The 17,970-nt window shown below is 36.2% G+C and overlaps 1 protein-coding gene across 9 annotated transcripts in view; it reads left to right on the top strand.

Moving 5' to 3' along the window:
- Positions 1 to 16,589, top strand: part of RYR2 (ryanodine receptor 2) — a 361,257-nt gene extending 344,668 nt beyond the window's left edge. For all 9 annotated transcript variants that reach the window (XM_067464901.1, XM_067464907.1, XM_067464890.1 and 6 more), the window contains 10 exons: positions 161 to 203; positions 1,924 to 2,057; positions 2,873 to 2,933; positions 4,632 to 4,778; positions 6,160 to 6,294; positions 7,339 to 7,495; positions 11,496 to 11,560; positions 13,037 to 13,137; positions 13,381 to 13,432; positions 15,345 to 16,589. In XM_067464901.1, the coding sequence (XP_067321002.1) occupies positions 161 to 203; positions 1,924 to 2,057; positions 2,873 to 2,933; positions 4,632 to 4,778; positions 6,160 to 6,294; positions 7,339 to 7,495; positions 11,496 to 11,560; positions 13,037 to 13,137; positions 13,381 to 13,432; positions 15,345 to 15,440 (991 nt within the window). In that variant the 3' untranslated portion in view covers positions 15,441 to 16,589. The remainder of the gene's footprint in view (positions 1 to 160; positions 204 to 1,923; positions 2,058 to 2,872; positions 2,934 to 4,631; positions 4,779 to 6,159; positions 6,295 to 7,338; positions 7,496 to 11,495; positions 11,561 to 13,036; positions 13,138 to 13,380; positions 13,433 to 15,344) is intronic.
- The last annotated feature ends 1,381 nt before the right edge of the window (positions 16,590 to 17,970 follow it).

The following is a 17,970-nucleotide window of genomic DNA, read 5'->3' as shown; positions in this document are numbered from 1 at the left end:
TTGCCAGTAGAAAATCCTTTTATATTAGATTTTTGTGTTACGCTTTTGTGCAGGCAGTTCTAACCACCATTAACAGTGATTTTTTTTCAATGAAAAAAGCATTCAAGAGGAAGGAATGATATCTCAGATTTAAAGAAAATCTTTTTTTTAATACTTCTAGGTCATTTCCTAACAACTATTGGGACAAGTTTGTGAAAAGAAAGGTAATGATTTGTTTTTTTAAGTTGAATTATGTATTTTAGTTTTAAATAGTTTGAGCTGAATTCCGAAGCTCAATCTATTTTGGCTTCACCAGAATCTGTTAGTGGATGTGACCATATGCTTGATCCATATTTATCTTGTTTCAGAAGGGATTGATCACAATAAAATATGATCACTCAATAGTAACAATGAACTTTATTTGTTTCCCACCCCATCTCCCCAGAGAGACTCGAGGCAGCTTACAAAGCAGCAACAATGAAAACAAAAAACATAAAATATATACAGCAAATAACCTAAATCAATAAAAGTAAAGATGAAACATACAAAATTTAACATAAAACACATCAAATCAAAATAAAATAAACAATAAACATAAACAACAAATTATAAATTTTAAAACTGTATTATACAAACTAGTTGAATGTTCCAGCCACAAATCAAATTAAAATATCAGCATCAGGGTAAAAACTTCACACAGTTTAGGTCCTCTGATTATCGGATGTTTGATTAACCATTATCGAAGGCCTGTTTGAAAATCCAAGTCTTCAGTTATCTCTGAAAGGTTTGAATTGTGGGGGCCTGCCTTATCTCCCTGGGGAGGGTGTTCCAGAGCTGGGGGGTGGGGGGCAATATTTTGTTAAGATAAGGATGGAAATTGTGAATAAATTTTGGTGGGCTGTAATTCTCATTATTCTTCACCATTGGTGGTTAGAACTGCAAGGAGTTTTAGTTTGTAAGAACTCATAATTTGCATCCTTTGGTTAAGAAGAGGGGAGATACTCACTTGATAGTATCTTCACTCAGCCCTAGTACTTCTTTTTCTCTCCCATCTTAACACATAACACTATGTAACATGATTTTTGTTCCTGGGTTATAAATGTCATTTCCTAATTGGTTTTATCATAAACACATGGAAAATGTTTATTAGACTGCAAAAACTTTGTTTTTGTGGGACATTCTGCAACACATTTTGCTGTAGTTCTTCAGTGAATATCACATTGAGACTTAACTAATTCAACATAGTTTGTGGCAGCCACAAAAACGAAGTTTCTGGAGTATAACAGCTGCTTTCAAAGTAAGTACCACACAATTAGATAGGACATAACACTTTCAAACCAGGAACAGAAAACCTTTCAAATTTTGTTACATAGTGTAATCAGATGTGTCAGAGATTCAGCCATCCAAACACAGAAATTGGGGTTTTATTAACTTTCTATCTGGATGTAGGAGCCCTCGATGGTGCAATGGGTTAAACCCCTGTGCCGGCAGGACTGACAACTGACAGGTCGATGAGTCTCCTGGGGAATGTCCTTGCAGATGGGCAATTCTCTCACACCAGAAGTGACTTGCAGTTTCTCAAGTCACTCCTGACACACACAAAAAAACCTGAATGTAGTCACCCCATTGCAATCCACTGTAGATGGCTATTGCTAAGTTAGTAACAGATCTCCCATCATTTGCCAAGTAAGGTTTGGCTTGTCAGGACTAGAATTTCTCAAATTCACTTTACTTTGGAAAAAATATGTCTTTTAAGGGAGGCATGCTGGCTCAGAGATTCTGGGAGTTCTTATGCAAAAGAAAAATGATGTTTCTGATCTGAATTGTTATTTTCTTAATGGTATTTGCAATTGGTCAGTTGGAATATCCAATCTTTAAGTAACGAATAATGTTTTATTTGCCTTCAAAATAGAAGGAAAATAACCATCATTCACATTCTTTCAGGTTATGGATAAATATGGAGAGTTCTATGGTAAGGACAGAATCAGCGAGTTGCTCGGAATGGACAAAGCCGCACTGGATTTCAGTGATACACGAGAAAAAAAGAAGCCCAAAAAAGATAGTTCTTTATCAGCTGTGTAAGTTCGGTTTAAAGCTTAATATACATATTATTGAGCTTATAGACATTCTCATTCTTTTAGGGAATGGCTCTGGTTTTGTGACATTCCCAAAATTGCTTTAGCAGTGTAAGGTCTTTTCATATCAAGAGTATTTATCCAAGTTTTGACTAGTCCAGAAGGGTACATTTAAATAAACTCCTGCTGCTGTTGCATTATTCCTGGGAAGAAAGATGGCAATGAAGTGCTGTAAGAGGAGCATCCCCTAACTTAACAGAATCCATGCAGTAAAGTAGCATGAAATCTCAAGCCTGATAAAAGTTGTTTTGCTTGTACAGTAACCTTACATGTGTATAAGACTTATGATTTTGTACTTCTGATTCATTTGCCCCATGACTTTCACTGGAAGAAAATCTTCCTACCTACCTCTCTGGACTACTGCAAATGACAATAAATTGGAATCATCCGAATTCCTTCATTGAATAAACATACAGGAAAAAGTGTACGAGTTTATCATCTCAAAGATTAAAGAGCTTATTATAGAATTCACATTGAGTAAGAGCGGTGGCAGAACTCTGTGCAGATTATAACTCCAAAGTCACATTAATTATACCTGGCTAAAAAACTGCTGCATGATAATATTGAAATGTTCCTTCCAATATTTTTGCCACTCTGTGTGAAGGGTAGTGTAAAGGGGAGAGGAGGAAAACAGAATGGGTGAAGCAATAGGAGAAGGGCACAGTTCATCAGGTTGCAGTACCCTTCCCCAATAATTTCTTTCTACTCAAGCGGAATGACATATTACTTATTTATATATTAACCATGTTTCCCCCCAGGTTGAATTCTATTGATGTAAAGTATCAGATGTGGAAATTAGGAGTTGTTTTCACAGATAATGTAAGTGTAAATCATCAAATATAATTTTGAACATTACAGCTCAGAAATGGTTTAGAGCAGGGCTTCTTAAACTTTTTCCACTTGCGGCCACTTTGTGCCTGAGTAATTTTTTCGCAGCTCCTTTCTGCCATTTTTTTACACAGCCTCATATTAAAATAAGTGTAAAAATCAAACAATTATTAATAATAAATCCGTATTTGCAAGACTTGCTAAATAGGCTGATTTTCCTTTTTATGAAGTGCAGCTGAAGCATATTCTGCAGAGTCTACTGCAAACACTGTGTATTGTTGCTAATATTTTCCCATATTCCCAATATTGAGCTAGAAGGACCCTATTTGGGGTTGGAATCCACAATGTAAGAAGCAGTGGTTTAGAGTATTTGTAAATATTTTAGGCATATACATTATTAGAAGAAGGCAATTTGACTCATTGGCAGTGAGATACTAACTTTAAAAAAAACCCATTCTCAATGACGTTTCTTTTCATTGCAATAACTGTTTTGGGCCAAATTGTACATTTTTTATTAATAGCCACACAAAGTTATGATTGGTGCAGGGCCCCTTTAAAAGTCAGAAGTCTTGTGTCTTGGGGCAGCCTCTTTTGCTGTGAATGAGAACATTTGTGAATATTCTTGACATATCTAGTGTATTTTAGCAGTGAACTTGAAACATTTGTGTTTTGCCATATCAAGATTCTCTAGGCAGATGCAGACAGCCATTCAACCACACATTTTTTTCTGGATTGCTTTTTTACATTACTATTGCTTGACTGGGTGCTGCAGAAAATCAAGATATCCTGTTCTTATTTTACAATGTTGTTTTCATGGGTAAAATTTCAGATAAAGCTAAATTAATTTTTCTCTTGTGTTTTGGAGAGTGTAGGTGTGCATAGTGTCATGGCTTTTATAGTTCGTTTTTGAGTTTCCATCAGCAAAAGTCAACAATTCTGCTTATTTAGGCCCTCCTGAAACTTTGGCCCTAACAGCAACTTTTGCACGAAGAATAGGGAAGAACTGCTTTTTAATGTATATGTGTTGTTTGATAATTTTATGTTTCTATTTCTTTGCTGACTTTGTATGGTTTGGTGTTATATGGAAACCACCCTGAGTCCCTTAGGGGAGATAGAGTGGTATATAAATAAAGTATTACTACTACTACTACTACTACTACTACTATTTGATCTGGACTAGTAGGTGATTTGTGAGGACCAAATGTTTACAGAGAACTAATGATTTTTTTAGAAGTGTGGATTGGTCACAGGTCTTTGGTGAGCAGATTAATATCTCCATAAGAGGGAATGCAAATTTCTACATTGTTTTATTTAGCAGATATTCATAATTTCAAAGCTGATTGCATCACATATCTCAGAGACTGGAGCATGAAATTGTCCAGATGGGACCACTGTCTGATCTTGGTTGATGTAGTGGCTACTTCTGGATCCCAATAGCCAGTGGGGTTGAAAATGCAATTGTGGGGTTTTGATGCCCCCCTGTTGAACTATGTTTTCAATTCAAACTAGGTATTTGAAGCAAACAAAACTAGTAATACTGAACTAAATTGTAAAAACTACTTTAAAATGTTTCAATTTGGGAACTGTTATGATAAGCCTTAAAGCCTTTGTGTTTCATTGTATGAGCTGTCAGATTTACAATGATCATGTCATTTTTATTCTTTCTTTTATTCTTTCTTTCTTAAAAAGTCTTTTCTTTACCTGGCCTGGTATATGACCATGTCAATTCTTGGCCATTACAACAACTTTTTCTTTGCTGCTCACCTTCTTGACATAGCAATGGGATTCAAAACATTGCGAACAATTCTGTCATCTGTGACTCACAATGGGAAACAGGTAATATAACCTTTTCTATCAATAACTGCACAAAAAGATACATGCCACTACTTAAAAACCATTGAACATGGAGGGGCAAATCTATAAACTTATCAACAATAATACATCAAGACTTACCATTCAAACCTATGTATGTCTATTCAGATGATCTGTTATATTTAATTGAAATTTTCCTAAGTGGTAACACAGACAGACATATTTTGATTGTAAACATCAATGCTGGGTATGCCTTCTGGAGATGTTTTTGGACTGTAATCCTTATAATCACTTAACTTTGCACCCTGATTTTGCCTGATACATTTAAGCAGATCTAAAGTAGGAGTGGGAATCTGTAGAGACTGCAGGGTATGGGGAAATGTTTAGTCCTATGTCGATTGGCAGGCTTTGCCATTCCAAAACTAATGATGAGCAACCAAAAACAAAACTACCACAAATTATTTCCAGTTTCTGCTTTCAGGTCTTACTAGCCAGTTTTATTCATGGCTGAGTTTAATGGAAACTGATAAACCTAGAAACTTCCAGAAGTTGCTTTTGACCATTTTGAACCAATTCCCCACTCCCATTGTAGGATGTGTTCACAGGAACTGAAATCTATCTTCCCTTTAAAAAAGAGAAAAGACAAGGCTATGTGAGACCGTGACACAGGCATTGAAATTTGCTGATCTGTAATTCATGGAATGAATGCAATATTGACGTTATTGTACTATTTCTATTTACAGTTTAATATTCCATTATATTAGAATTTTATGTTGGTTGATATTATGTTACTTGATAGAATGCCAGACAGACTGATATAATGCCAGGCTTTTCTGTGCATATAATTTACTGAAGTAGCTATGCACAAAATATGCTAATCTCAAAGAATGTATGGTTCTAAAAGATTCAATATTTGGTAGCTTTGAAATACAAGTATGATTTATTCATATTGGCAAGACAGAATTTCCTATCTTCTAGTACTAAGCAAAGAAACTCCTCTTTACTTTAGAATACTCAGATGTATCCAGTTCTATCTTTGTTGATTTTAATGTTCTCTTTCACCTTCTCATGTCATTCTGCATATTGTTCATGAGAGCTCTCCAGCCTTCTGTGGCAGATTTGGGATAGTACAGAAGTAATGGGAATGAGTGTCTCCTACCCTTCAGTTGATTGTGTGGTTTCATTAGCTCAAAAACTCTTCTGTAAACAGTTCAATTTATACCAACAATACTTTCACACCTACAGCATCTTTCAGTATATTTAAACTTATGCTTCCCTTTTCTGTGCGGAATGAAATTTAAGGATAGTCAGCACCTATCACTGAAAATCAAACATTATTTTAATTATTCTCCCAAATCACATTCCTATGTAGTTCTAATTTATATCTCATGTTCTTTTATTTAAGCTTGTGCTGACAGTGGGCTTACTGGCAGTGGTAGTTTACCTATACACAGTAGTTGCATTCAATTTTTTCCGCAAATTCTACAATAAAAGTGAAGATGGAGATATGCCAGATATGAAATGTGATGACATGCTAACGGTAAACCTTAATTTCCTTCATATTTTCTTTTCCAATATGTCTTAAAGGTGATATTATTCTTAAACTCATATTGTGCTCAGTGTGATTAATGTAAACTCGGTGACTTAAGTCAAAACAGCACAGAAGCTTCCACAGTTTTGCTTCCTCTACAACTACCAAAATTAAAAAGATATATATTTTTAGCTTAAGAAAAGTAACCAGAACCATTTGTCTTTCTTTTTTTAATGGTTAGACTTTTCTAATTGAATTTTTCAATTTTGGTCTGAATGTCCTATCCAAATGTATCTTCCTCTATGAACCATTTCAGAGGTTAAGATTGTCTGGGGAGGCCCTGCTCTCAGTCCCACCTCTTTCACAGGCACAATTGGTGGGGATGAGAGACAGGGCCTTTTCAGTGGTGGCCCCTTATCTATGGAACTCCCTCCCCAATGAAATCAGATCAGCCCCCTCTCTCCTGACCTTCAGGGAAAAAAATAAGACATGGCTTTGGGACCAAGCTTTTCACAAGTAATTGGAGCAGTGTAGTAAGTGACCACAAACCAATGTGTTTGACAAATGAAATGGCCTTGGATTATGTTTTGGATGGCATGATTTTAACTGATGTTTTAATAATTCATGTTTTAATTGTTTGGTTTTAATTATATTTATTTATTTGATATATGTATGTATGGCATCAAATTGCTACCTGTTGTAAGGCTGTCTTGAGACCCCTCCAGGGTGAGAAGGACAGGGTACAAAATATGTCAAATATATAAATAAAAATAAATATGGGAGTGTGGAGATTCTGCATGGGTGAACATGCAACTCTAAAATGTGAGCACAAGGCATTGTAATGAATAATATTAGTTTGGGATCATGTCCAAATCAGAACATAATCTTGTAGAACTTTATATTGAGTGTGATGAATTTACCCTTTCCCTTGAGACAGGTATACATCTACAGTCTTTGCCAATTATTCTATTATTGGTGGTTATCTCACAGTATGTCTGATTATCAAAAACCAAGAAACACTTTTCATTTCAATATCTCTTTGTGTACTTACAGTGCTATATGTTTCACATGTATGTGGGTGTCCGTGCTGGTGGTGGCATTGGGGATGAAATTGAAGACCCAGCAGGCGATGAATATGAAATCTATCGAATCATTTTTGATATTACATTTTTCTTCTTTGTAATTGTTATTCTACTAGCTATCATACAAGGTAAGCATTAATTGTATTGATATTTTGGTGGTTGTTGTTAATGTGGACCAGGTACTTGTTTAATTTTTCTTCTTCGTGGCTTTGACCATACATCAAGGGAACCATGAGAGGCATCTCCCAAACAGGATACCTCCAGGCGACAGGCTATCTCTATGCAGATACCCTCACCAATTGACTTTGCAAAACTTCATAGCTACTCAAATTCAAGCTTGCTAATGACAACATTTACACTTGCTTTAAACAGGCAAGGGTTCTTTCTCCCACTCTGGACATTTTAAAGGTATATATACACTCCACTTGCCTCACTGTCATCAGCACCTCTGGGGATGCCAGCTATAGATGCAGGGGAAACATTAGGAGAGAATGCTGCTGGGCCATGGTCATACGGCCTGAAGAACTCACAGCAACTAAACATTCATTTTTACCTGTTTGTGTTGCACTTTTATTTTTTCATCATAAAAATAATCCTGATGTTAACTGATATCTTATTTTTCCCAGGACTTAAAGAAAAACATATTGTGCTGATCAAATTTTTTAAATGTACATTTTTCATGTGTGATATTTGTGTTTTACTCTCTGGGGTTTTGTTTAATTTTTAAAATAGATTAAGTCTTGATAGGGAAAGGATTAATTTTGCTCTATAGTTCAGCAGAGATGAATGAATTCAATTGTTAATAAATTTGTGGAGAAAATAGTTTTGAAGGCATATATTAAACCCTTAATGGTATCAATCTTTTCTTCTATAATAGGTTCAGAAACCAAAGGGATGTTCAAGAGAAAATTTCTAGATCAGGGTTCTAGAGGTCAGCACTAAAAAGAACTAAAGAACTAAGAGAGCCATGTTACCATTACAGAATACATTTCCAGAGGCATGTTATAAGTCAAATAGCTTTTCAAATGGAATAGAAATATATGGTTAAATCCATAGTGGAGAGTTCAGGTAAAAAGTTGAACTCTTCTTCTACTACTACTATTTATTTATACCTCACTTTATCTCCCCTGAAGGGGACTCAAAGCGGCTTATTCAGTACTTCAGTGCTGCCATAGGCAATTCAGTGGAAAAATATGGGATGCATAGGATGTAGACAAGTGAGTTCACCATAGATTTATTTTATTTCCTTTACTCAAATGCTGCAAGTTTGACTACTGACTTATATGTGCAAGGAAGTAAAATAGAACTCCTCTCCTAAATGTTTCCCAGGGCTAAACATACTAATCAACTGATAAACTAATCTTTGTAGGTAACATTTTGAACATAATAATTCATCAGAAGCTCTAATTTAAGCAATCAAACGCTTATGGTTTCCATGATTTGTTATTTCTTATAGCGACAGCAGTAGTCAAAAATTCTTACGAAGGAAGATTTCCTTATTAGCAACCTGACCTCACCCTGGCTAATACTGGTCTTTTGAGCTAGACTGAAAATATACATCCTCTACTAGAAGTAGGGGGTTTGTTTTGTTTTTTGTATTGTAATTTTGTTTTGGGGTTTTCACCAATTCTGTGGCAGATATGAAATAAAAGAGGGAGAAAAATGATTCACAAATTATTCATATAGTTTCAGGAGTATGGTGATTGTAATAGCCTAAGAGGATGTTCTTTATTTTTCTCTTTGTTTTTTTTAAAGATAATCACAGAGCAACAACTCAGTTGCTTTTCCCTTCCTTCCTAGATGATTCCTGAAAAGCACGCTGGACATGTTAGCATTTCTAGAACTGATTCTTCAGTTTGGAGTAAAATAATTCTTTATCCAGTTGTAGCCTCTAAGGAGCTTAAAATCATGTTGTAATTTTATGGTGAAAATACAGAAAGTTTACAGACCGGATTGAAAGTGATTCTGACACTGATATTGATAAATGTTTTTCCTCAAACTATTCAATCAGAAAAAATATCCCCCTGTTCAGGGTTAAATAGATCAGTAAATATCTTGTTAATCAAATATGTCTACTCAAAAGGAAAAGGTCTGTTTTTCATCTATGAATTGCCAGCAGTTCCTGTAGGCATATGTTTAGTGTCAAGTATAGAAGCTATTCCTGAATGCTTCTATAATTGGCCATGCTTCCTTCTACTTATATACTAACGATCTCTTCACACTGGGCTAAAATCAGTGGCATGCAGTGGTTTAGCCCAGGTCACCCACGGAGCCCACCAGCTCCCATCAGATGATGCTGGTGCGGGTCTGTGGGTGAAGAAAGGTGGATCTGGTGCACGTCACATCCAGGGCAACACGGGAGGCCTCCTGTGTTGCTATTAGACTGCATGGGGGAAGCAGTGTGCTCCACGTGCGCTCCATACTTTCCCCCCATCTGATTTCCCCCAGCTGGAACTGGGCAAAGGGGTGTGGGGCACCAGGTTCCCCATGCTCCCCACACTCCTTGACAAAGTGGAGCACCTCCAGTGGCTGTGTGACAAAGTTGTTAGTCCCTGCATTGCCACTTCCTGCCTTCACAAAGAACTAATTTCAAGCTCAGAATAAATCAGTCTCTTTACTTATAAGGAGGAAGACAGGAGAGCATGCCAACTAAAAATGTCATTGTTAAGTTCTATTTTCTTGGGAGATCCCATAAAAGCCTGAAGTGGAGCTTACTTTTACCCATTGTCCAATTTGATGCAAAGTATGCAAGATGTTGCACAACTGTCCATTGATGACAAATTTCTGACTCCTGAGTTTCTATCAGTGCCAATTGCTCCAGTGTCTCTTTATCCTTTTGGTAGGTCAAATTTTCTGTTCCATTTTATTTAAATTTGTGGCTCTGATGTGATTTATTTCTTTATTTCTCTGTTTCTAAGCCTTGATTTGTTATTTTAGTTTAGCTCTGTTAAACTAAATCTTAATGTAATGTGCATTCAAATCAACTCCAACACATGGCAACCCTTTCTAGGCAACATTTATTCTGAAGAGATTTGTCTTTGCCTATCCTACCTGAGACATTGTGACTTGCCCAAGGCCATCCAGTGGGTTTCCATGACTAAATGGGAATTCAAATCTAGACTCCTGAAGTTCGAGTTCACTGCTCTAGCAGCTTTATCATGCTGGCTTTGGAAATTTGTACTGACTGTAAAAGCTTGATTTAGAAGAAAAATGGTGAAAACAATATAGTCTCTGAATAGTTTCCCATTGACCATATTTAGCCATTAAAATTTGTGTGGAGAAGTCCTGTAGGGTGAAAAAGAAAGCTGAAAATGAACAGAGAAGGATTTATCTTCTATAGTTCGCTAGGCTGCATATAAGGTAGATCTGCTTTAAAAGGCGAGCCTTAACATTTCAGATAAGCAGGCACACTCTGTGATAAACAAAAAGCTTGATAACATATCTGCTGGGCTGAAGAATTTGGCCTAGAAATCTTCACTAGATAGGGAGAAACAGCAATCAGAAGGACAGAGGAAAATTGGCTTCAATATATGTAAATGTATCTGCAGGTAGTTTACCATGGTAGATGATGTAAATAAGTGTTTTGCAGGATCTCTTCTTTTTAAAAAAAACTTTTTGGTACCACTTCACCACTTGCGATTGACTCTGGTCCAATGTTCAGTATCACCAGTAGAATGACTCAGTATGCTATCATGAATCATGAGCAGTGAGTTGAGTGCTTTTCTAAAAAGCAGCAGTAGGTCTAATTTTAACTCTGTGTTCATAGTTGTTGCTCCATTCTGCTAGTAATGAAGATTTCCACTAGGGTGATGCTTATTGCAGTTCTGCCACCTCTTAAAGGAGGGGAAAACTTTTTTAAACAGGAAAACAATTCACTCCTGCTGTTTTAGAGATTTATTCTATCCCCTGACTCTCTGAAAATATCCATTTCAGAAGAGATGTAGCCCTGAAAAGTCTGGCAAACAATTTTCAGCCACAAAATCATATGTGATTTCTGTATGCCACAGAATACACTAAACAGAATTTTGGATTTCAGGCTTAATGATGCATCTTAAGGAACTAAACTGGTAAACTTTGTAATAATTGCATGCTCAAATATTTAACATATCAATTCATATTTATTACTAGGGTTAATTATTGATGCATTTGGTGAATTGAGAGATCAGCAGGAGCAAGTTAAAGAAGACATGGAGGTAATACATCTCATTATTTTCTTTGTACTCTGTAATATATTGTGCATTTGTAGAATTAAAATTTAATTTACTAACTTTATCCTCAGCTAGGGATATTTGTATTGCTATATCGAGCTGTCTTTGAAAATTGTTTAGAAATTTCAGCAGATCCAAAAAAAAACAAAAACAAAACAAAAACAGTTGGAGGGTTTTTTTTTTGTTTTTGTTTTTTTGGAGCACATGATTCATTTGTGACAAAAGCCCCACTGGATGCCAGGCTGTTTCCAAGCCCAATTTAAAATACGGCGTATACCTTATACATCCCTAGATTACTTAGACCAAGACTATCCGAAGGGCTATATTTTCCAATTGAACTTGTTTGTGCTTTTCAAGGGAGGCACCTTTTTTAATCCCACCACCACTTTCACAAGCACATTTAGTGAGACTGTAGGAGAGGATCTTCTTTGTGACTGCTCCCAGGCTTCCTTTTTGAGGAAAGCTGAGCTAGTTTTTCCTTGCTGTCCAGAGGTTCTTATTCTAGAAGACATTGGGGAATTTATAGTTTTACATGCAGGGACTTTTTGTTTTAATGTGCAGAATTATTTTTGCTCTTTTAACATTTAAAATGGTTTTAATTTTATGCATAGTTTAATACCATTTTAACCTTGAGTTTAACTACATGTATTTGTATTTTGTTTAAACTGTAAGCCTCCTTGAGTTCCAGTATATAAAGAGTGATTAGTTAATTGATATTATTGCTATTATGATTAATATTATGTCTTGTGATGTGATGCAACTCTATACTGAGTGGTACTGGTTCTCCAACGTCTTTCCAGTCTTGCTTCCTAAATTCTGTAGTAATGATATATCATGGGGAGTCACCATTCTTTCTTTCTATATTTGATGTATGCAATAGGACTTCTCTGCAGCTTAGGTGCAAACAGTTAGAAATATATGCACTTAGATTTATATTTACTGCTTTGTTTCATTTTTGCATTCAAGTACAATAATTTCAGATGTTATCTGAATCTCACCTGGTTGCCCCCTCTGACACGCTTTACACAGTTCATGATATTTGTGTGTTTGTGAAAACTTGTTTGAGATAGGCCAAACATTTGTGCACAACAAACAGGTTTTTTTTTTTTTTTTGCATAAAATACAGGAATTTGTTTTAACAAAATGTTTTTATTGCATTTTTTTCCACTTAAAAGGCTTTGGAAAAATGTGGCTGTAGACAAAATGTCTCAGTTTGGAGGCACTCTATGTTGACAAAAACTAGAAAATTTATGAGAAAAATTCTGCTTGCTCTTTTTCTTATTCTTTCTCCTGTTGTTCAACAGAGTAATTTTTGCATAAAGAATGAAGCAGTTATGATGACTCAACATTTTCAGCAGACCTTTTCCTTACTGAATTTCAAACTTCTTGTCTGTCATTTAAAATTTCCTGCTGTACTGTTCCTAACTATTGGCATACTGAATATGTTTTCTTTATTTTTAGACCAAATGTTTTATCTGTGGGATAGGTAATGATTACTTCGACACAGTGCCCCATGGTTTTGAAACACACACATTACAGGAGCACAACTTGGCTAATTATTTGTAAGTACTTTAATATCTACAGCATATTATATCAGAAGGAAATCAGACAACATAGTATTTTGATGCGTATACCATTATCCAAATTCATATATAAATAATTACACATGCCTTTTAAACTTATGGGACTTCTTTTGATTTCTACAAAACAAATTATTGTACTTTTCAACTTTGTTCCATATTTTCAATAAAATATTAATTTGTAATTGTCAGTATCACGAACAACCTTTTCTTTCTTTCTCTTAGATTTTTCCTAATGTATCTCATCAATAAAGATGAAACAGAACATACTGGACAGGTACGTCAAAAAGAGAATGTTTCATTGATATGGAACTGTAGCATATATAACACTTGAAATCCATGAGTCTCAACCATAGGTGCTCTAGCTCTTGAACTTTGGGGAAGAGTAGTGACTCTTGTGCCTAACAAACAGTTCAGTAGGTTGCTAAACACATGGACCTGAATGGCTGCAGCCCTGCAGCACAAAACGTTTTCAGTATTTCAGTGGCTGAGTTGTAGATGGGTTTGGAGATGGAGCAGTCATAACTATTTCCAATGCAGCAGTGGAAAAAAAACCACTTCAAAATATTCCTTCCTCAAAGAGGGCTTTAAAAGAATATAAAAATATTCAAGATTATGCTAGACTTCACATGTTTTGTTTAGAAGAGCCATTTCTTCTTTCCTTGACACTCATTTTGAGTTTCCCATTCCCATTATATTTTCAAGCCAAGTGTTCTCCATTCAGTTCAGGTATTTTTTTATAGCTGCTTCAATGTTTTTCTTTCCTTTGTTATAATACTTTTTGCTGGTTTGTTTTTGAAAATTTGGCACTGCAAAAAATGAAATCAGTGATTGTGGAAGAGCTATGGTATTGCTCTCCGATAGGCTCACAAATGTGATGAGGAAACTGGGAATGAAACAGAAACTGAATAAAAAAAAAACAGTCTACTCAGTCAGCTATAGCCAGATGATTTGAATTTAAACTGTAGAAAATAAAATCTAATTTATCAGATATTAGTGAAATTATTCTTTATTTAAATCTACAAAATGTTATAACAACTAGTTAGGATATTTGAAAAATAAGGCAATGTTACATGTTCACCCAAAGTTGATGTGAACAATGTGCCTGCTTCTTGCAATAGAGTTGGTCAGAGTTTAGCGAAGATTTCCTGAACTCTCCCTTCTTGCCATGTATTCTTTTAATGCCAGGAACACTTTCATTATTATTGTTCACCTGGCTAACAAAGGTCCAGCTCAATTTACTTCCAATACTCTTCTCTCTCCTTTTCTCTCTCTTCTGCCTTTCAAACACATTTACTGCCTGGCCGAGTCACTTGGTTTGCTGACTCCTCGTCCCAGCTGTGCTCCTGTGATCTCTGCTGACAGTTTCTGAGCTTGAAGTGATAGGTTTTTCTGTTTTTGCTCATCCTGCATAACAGAGATGGGGAAAGGAGCGGGGGAGAGGAGGAAGAGGAGGGAAGCAGCATGGCACCACCTGGCACGGAGCCCCTCATAATCACCCATGGAGCCCCAAGGGCTCCACAGCGCACACTTTGGGAACCCTTGCTCTAACCTATCTATTCCTTTTTAAAATGAGGTGACCAGAAGTGAACAGAGTATTACTGATGAGGCCTGACCAGGACATAATATACAGGGACTTTTACTTCTCTTGACTTGGAAACTATGCTTCTATTAATGTAGGCTAGGAACTCATTTGCCTTCTTTTTTATGTTCTACTTATCATCAATAACACAGCCCAACCAAAAAATCTTTCCTTGGTGTCTTGGTTTATAGGCCTGTTCCTGGAGTTATTTGATTCAGAAAATTGGATAGACTGCATCAGCTCTAGCATCTTTGATATAGTTATCCTAATTTTCTATTGGTGAGCAGATGGTGATGGCTAGATGGCACATATTTTGTAAAAACTAATAAGAGAAAACTGGTGCAATTTTTGGGAATTATCAGGTCAAATCTACCTAGAAACAGATCTAACATTTGAGGCATCAAAATGTGTCTAGGCCACAGTGATAATCCTAAAGTCTTTTTCACATGTAGTATTGCTGAGCCATCCTATACCTGTGTATTTGGTTTTTGTGGCCAAAGTGAAGGAAACATACTTGCAACTTGCAATAATGATTTAAATTTCCAGGTTAAATGACAAGAAACTTTGGAAGATCTATTCATTTACAGTTGTTTTCTGTGTATTACAGGAATCCTATGTATGGAAAATGTATCAGGAAAGATGTTGGGAATTTTTCCCTGCTGGTGATTGTTTTCGAAAGCAGTATGAAGACCAGCTTAACTAACTATAATCAAGGACCATTTCTTGAGAAACCACCAACACCTCTCCCAACTCCTTTGGGAATGTATAACCAGATTTCTCAGATCTGTTAAGCAGTGTGCTGTTTGGAGCACTAAAGCTTTTTTTGACAACTCAGCTGTCCTTTTTTCCTTCTGTGTTTGTTTTGAGAACAGTAAAAACATGACTCTGGGAAGAGAAGAAGAAAAAACCAAACCCACACAACAAATCCCCATACATAACATGGACACATGCACACAAAAAGAGACTTGAGACAGCTTTGTTTTCCCTCTGAGACTGCCTGATTCCCTTAACTGAGAGAACATATATGGGGTAATGTGATAGCCACATTCATTCAATTTATTTCATCATCCTGGAAGGAACTCTGAAGTTCAGAGTGCTATAAAGGATTGTTGTGGACACTACGTTGTGGGGAAATAGTGCCTTACTATATGTAGGTTGAGCTATGCAGAAGATAGGTGCATGACAACATCTTATATTTTCTTTATTTGTTCTCTTTTTCCTCCCAATTAATATTTATTTTGTCTTCTGGAGGGAATTGGGAGAGATTTGGCTGTGCACACCATTTCATAGGATAATGGTGTGGCTCAGGATTTTAAAAAGGTATTTTTTTCTCATTATGCTAAATTCATAGGTATCTTTCTCTTTATCTCCTACACTTATTTTGGTAATGCTCTGGTGCAGCACTGCAACTTTATGAAATCTTTGTATGAAAACAAAAAGACTGCAGAAAAAACTTTTAAAAGGATTATTTCATTGCATGTTTATTATGCAAGTTTAAACAACAAAAAGCAACCTTCAGAAGCAAGTTGATCAACATGGGAAAATATTCATAGTAATAAAGTGTTGTGGGCTTTATTGTACATTTGGAACCAGTGTCATCAACCCACTATGTATATGTTATGAACTTGCCAGTACTTTATTTTCTATTTCAGTTCACTTTGACATTTGTGATCATTAGTGGAATTAAAATTTTCTTAGGTCAATTTTTAACTCAAAGGTGAAGCAATATCCATTCAGGGATTTCATTAGTTGCATCATGAAACATCAAGTGATGTGTACGTCACTCCATTTTGAATCCTTTTTTGATTGTAATGCCAGTCTTTACAAATAAAAGAAGAGATTTGGAATGGAAGCAAGACTATTTGCTATTAACTTGGCTTCTTAAAGGAGGTTGTGTGCGCTGCAACCATAAACAAAGCCTGTACCATAACCCATTCAACCATCACTGCATTATTAAACTACATTATATGACAGTGTAGACAGAACCCAAGTGTCTTGCCCCCAGTCTGAAATATGTACCTCACCAGGCCGATAAATAATCTCTACCCAGAAATAAACACCTGTGCACTGAATGTGGTGGTGTGTTATCAAAAGAGCCAGAGTGGTCTGTCGATGTCTGCCATTACCTTGTCTCAGGCAGTTAGCAGATGCCCTCAGCTACTTTCCCCACCCATCTGATCTATTTTGGATTTTTCATTACATAGCCACACCTCCCCATCACTCATGCTCACATTCAGTAATTCAAGGGACCCCTCAGTCATGGAGGAAGCTACCTGTTTCCCGACCCACAGATTACTAAAGACTTTCTGGGGACTGACAAACCTTAGTCAGGACCCTGGCTATCAGGCTAAACAGTCTGACAGTTAAAGCCTTCCTGCTGTTTCACCACAAAATATCAACATTCCTCTAACCTTACAATGCCCTATGTGCCAAAAAGGAATCCCATGGATCAGGATAGCCAAGGATCAGCTGACATGTGGATGGTACAAGTTCAGACTTTAAATGGACTGAGAACTATAGTACCATCCACTCCAAAGCATCTCCATTTTATTCTGCTTGTGCAAATAACACTATGAAATCATTAATAATCTCAGTACAGGCTTTAAGGTTTGCTGGGGACAGATAATTGCATGCTCCCTACAAAATCATTATTTAAAAAGTAGCCATAAGTCTTCTGGAAAAGGATTGTGATGAGTACATACACAGGTACAATGGTAGCAACTCTCCTGTTGCTGCCTCTTCCTGGGCCCACAAACACAAAGGAGCCGAAGATGAAGAAGCAAATCCAGGGGAATGAAGATGACGTCTTTGGACAGTGCACTAGTGACATGGCTCACAAAACTCTGCCCAGGTAAGTCTGAGGACTGACAGTTCATTGTCTTTAGACCACCTGATGGTAGACATATTTTTGTTAAAAGCAAAATGTCTCTAGATTCAAAAATGCAGAACAATTATTTTTCCCTAGAATTGGCAGTTCCTTAGTACAGTTTCTAAGTGTACTAAGTGAGTAGAGTATCTCTCTACTCAATATTTACAAGCATATAATCATCACAGTTGCTCTGGCACACTTGGACTTTTCTTACACTCATAAGTACAACTCATAAGTACTTGCTCTAGATAGACTCCTGGAAATATGATTATTTATGAAATGGTTTTTCATTATTATTCTTCTAAACCTGGTCTGTTGCCTCTGTGTTTTTTTAATAAATAAATATAAGCACAAATCAATACAC

Source organism: Anolis sagrei, chromosome 1 (genome assembly GCF_037176765.1).
Source record: "Anolis sagrei isolate rAnoSag1 chromosome 1, rAnoSag1.mat, whole genome shotgun sequence".
NCBI lineage: Eukaryota > Metazoa > Chordata > Lepidosauria > Squamata > Dactyloidae > Anolis > Anolis sagrei.
This window is presented reverse-complemented; position numbering and strand designations above follow the sequence as displayed.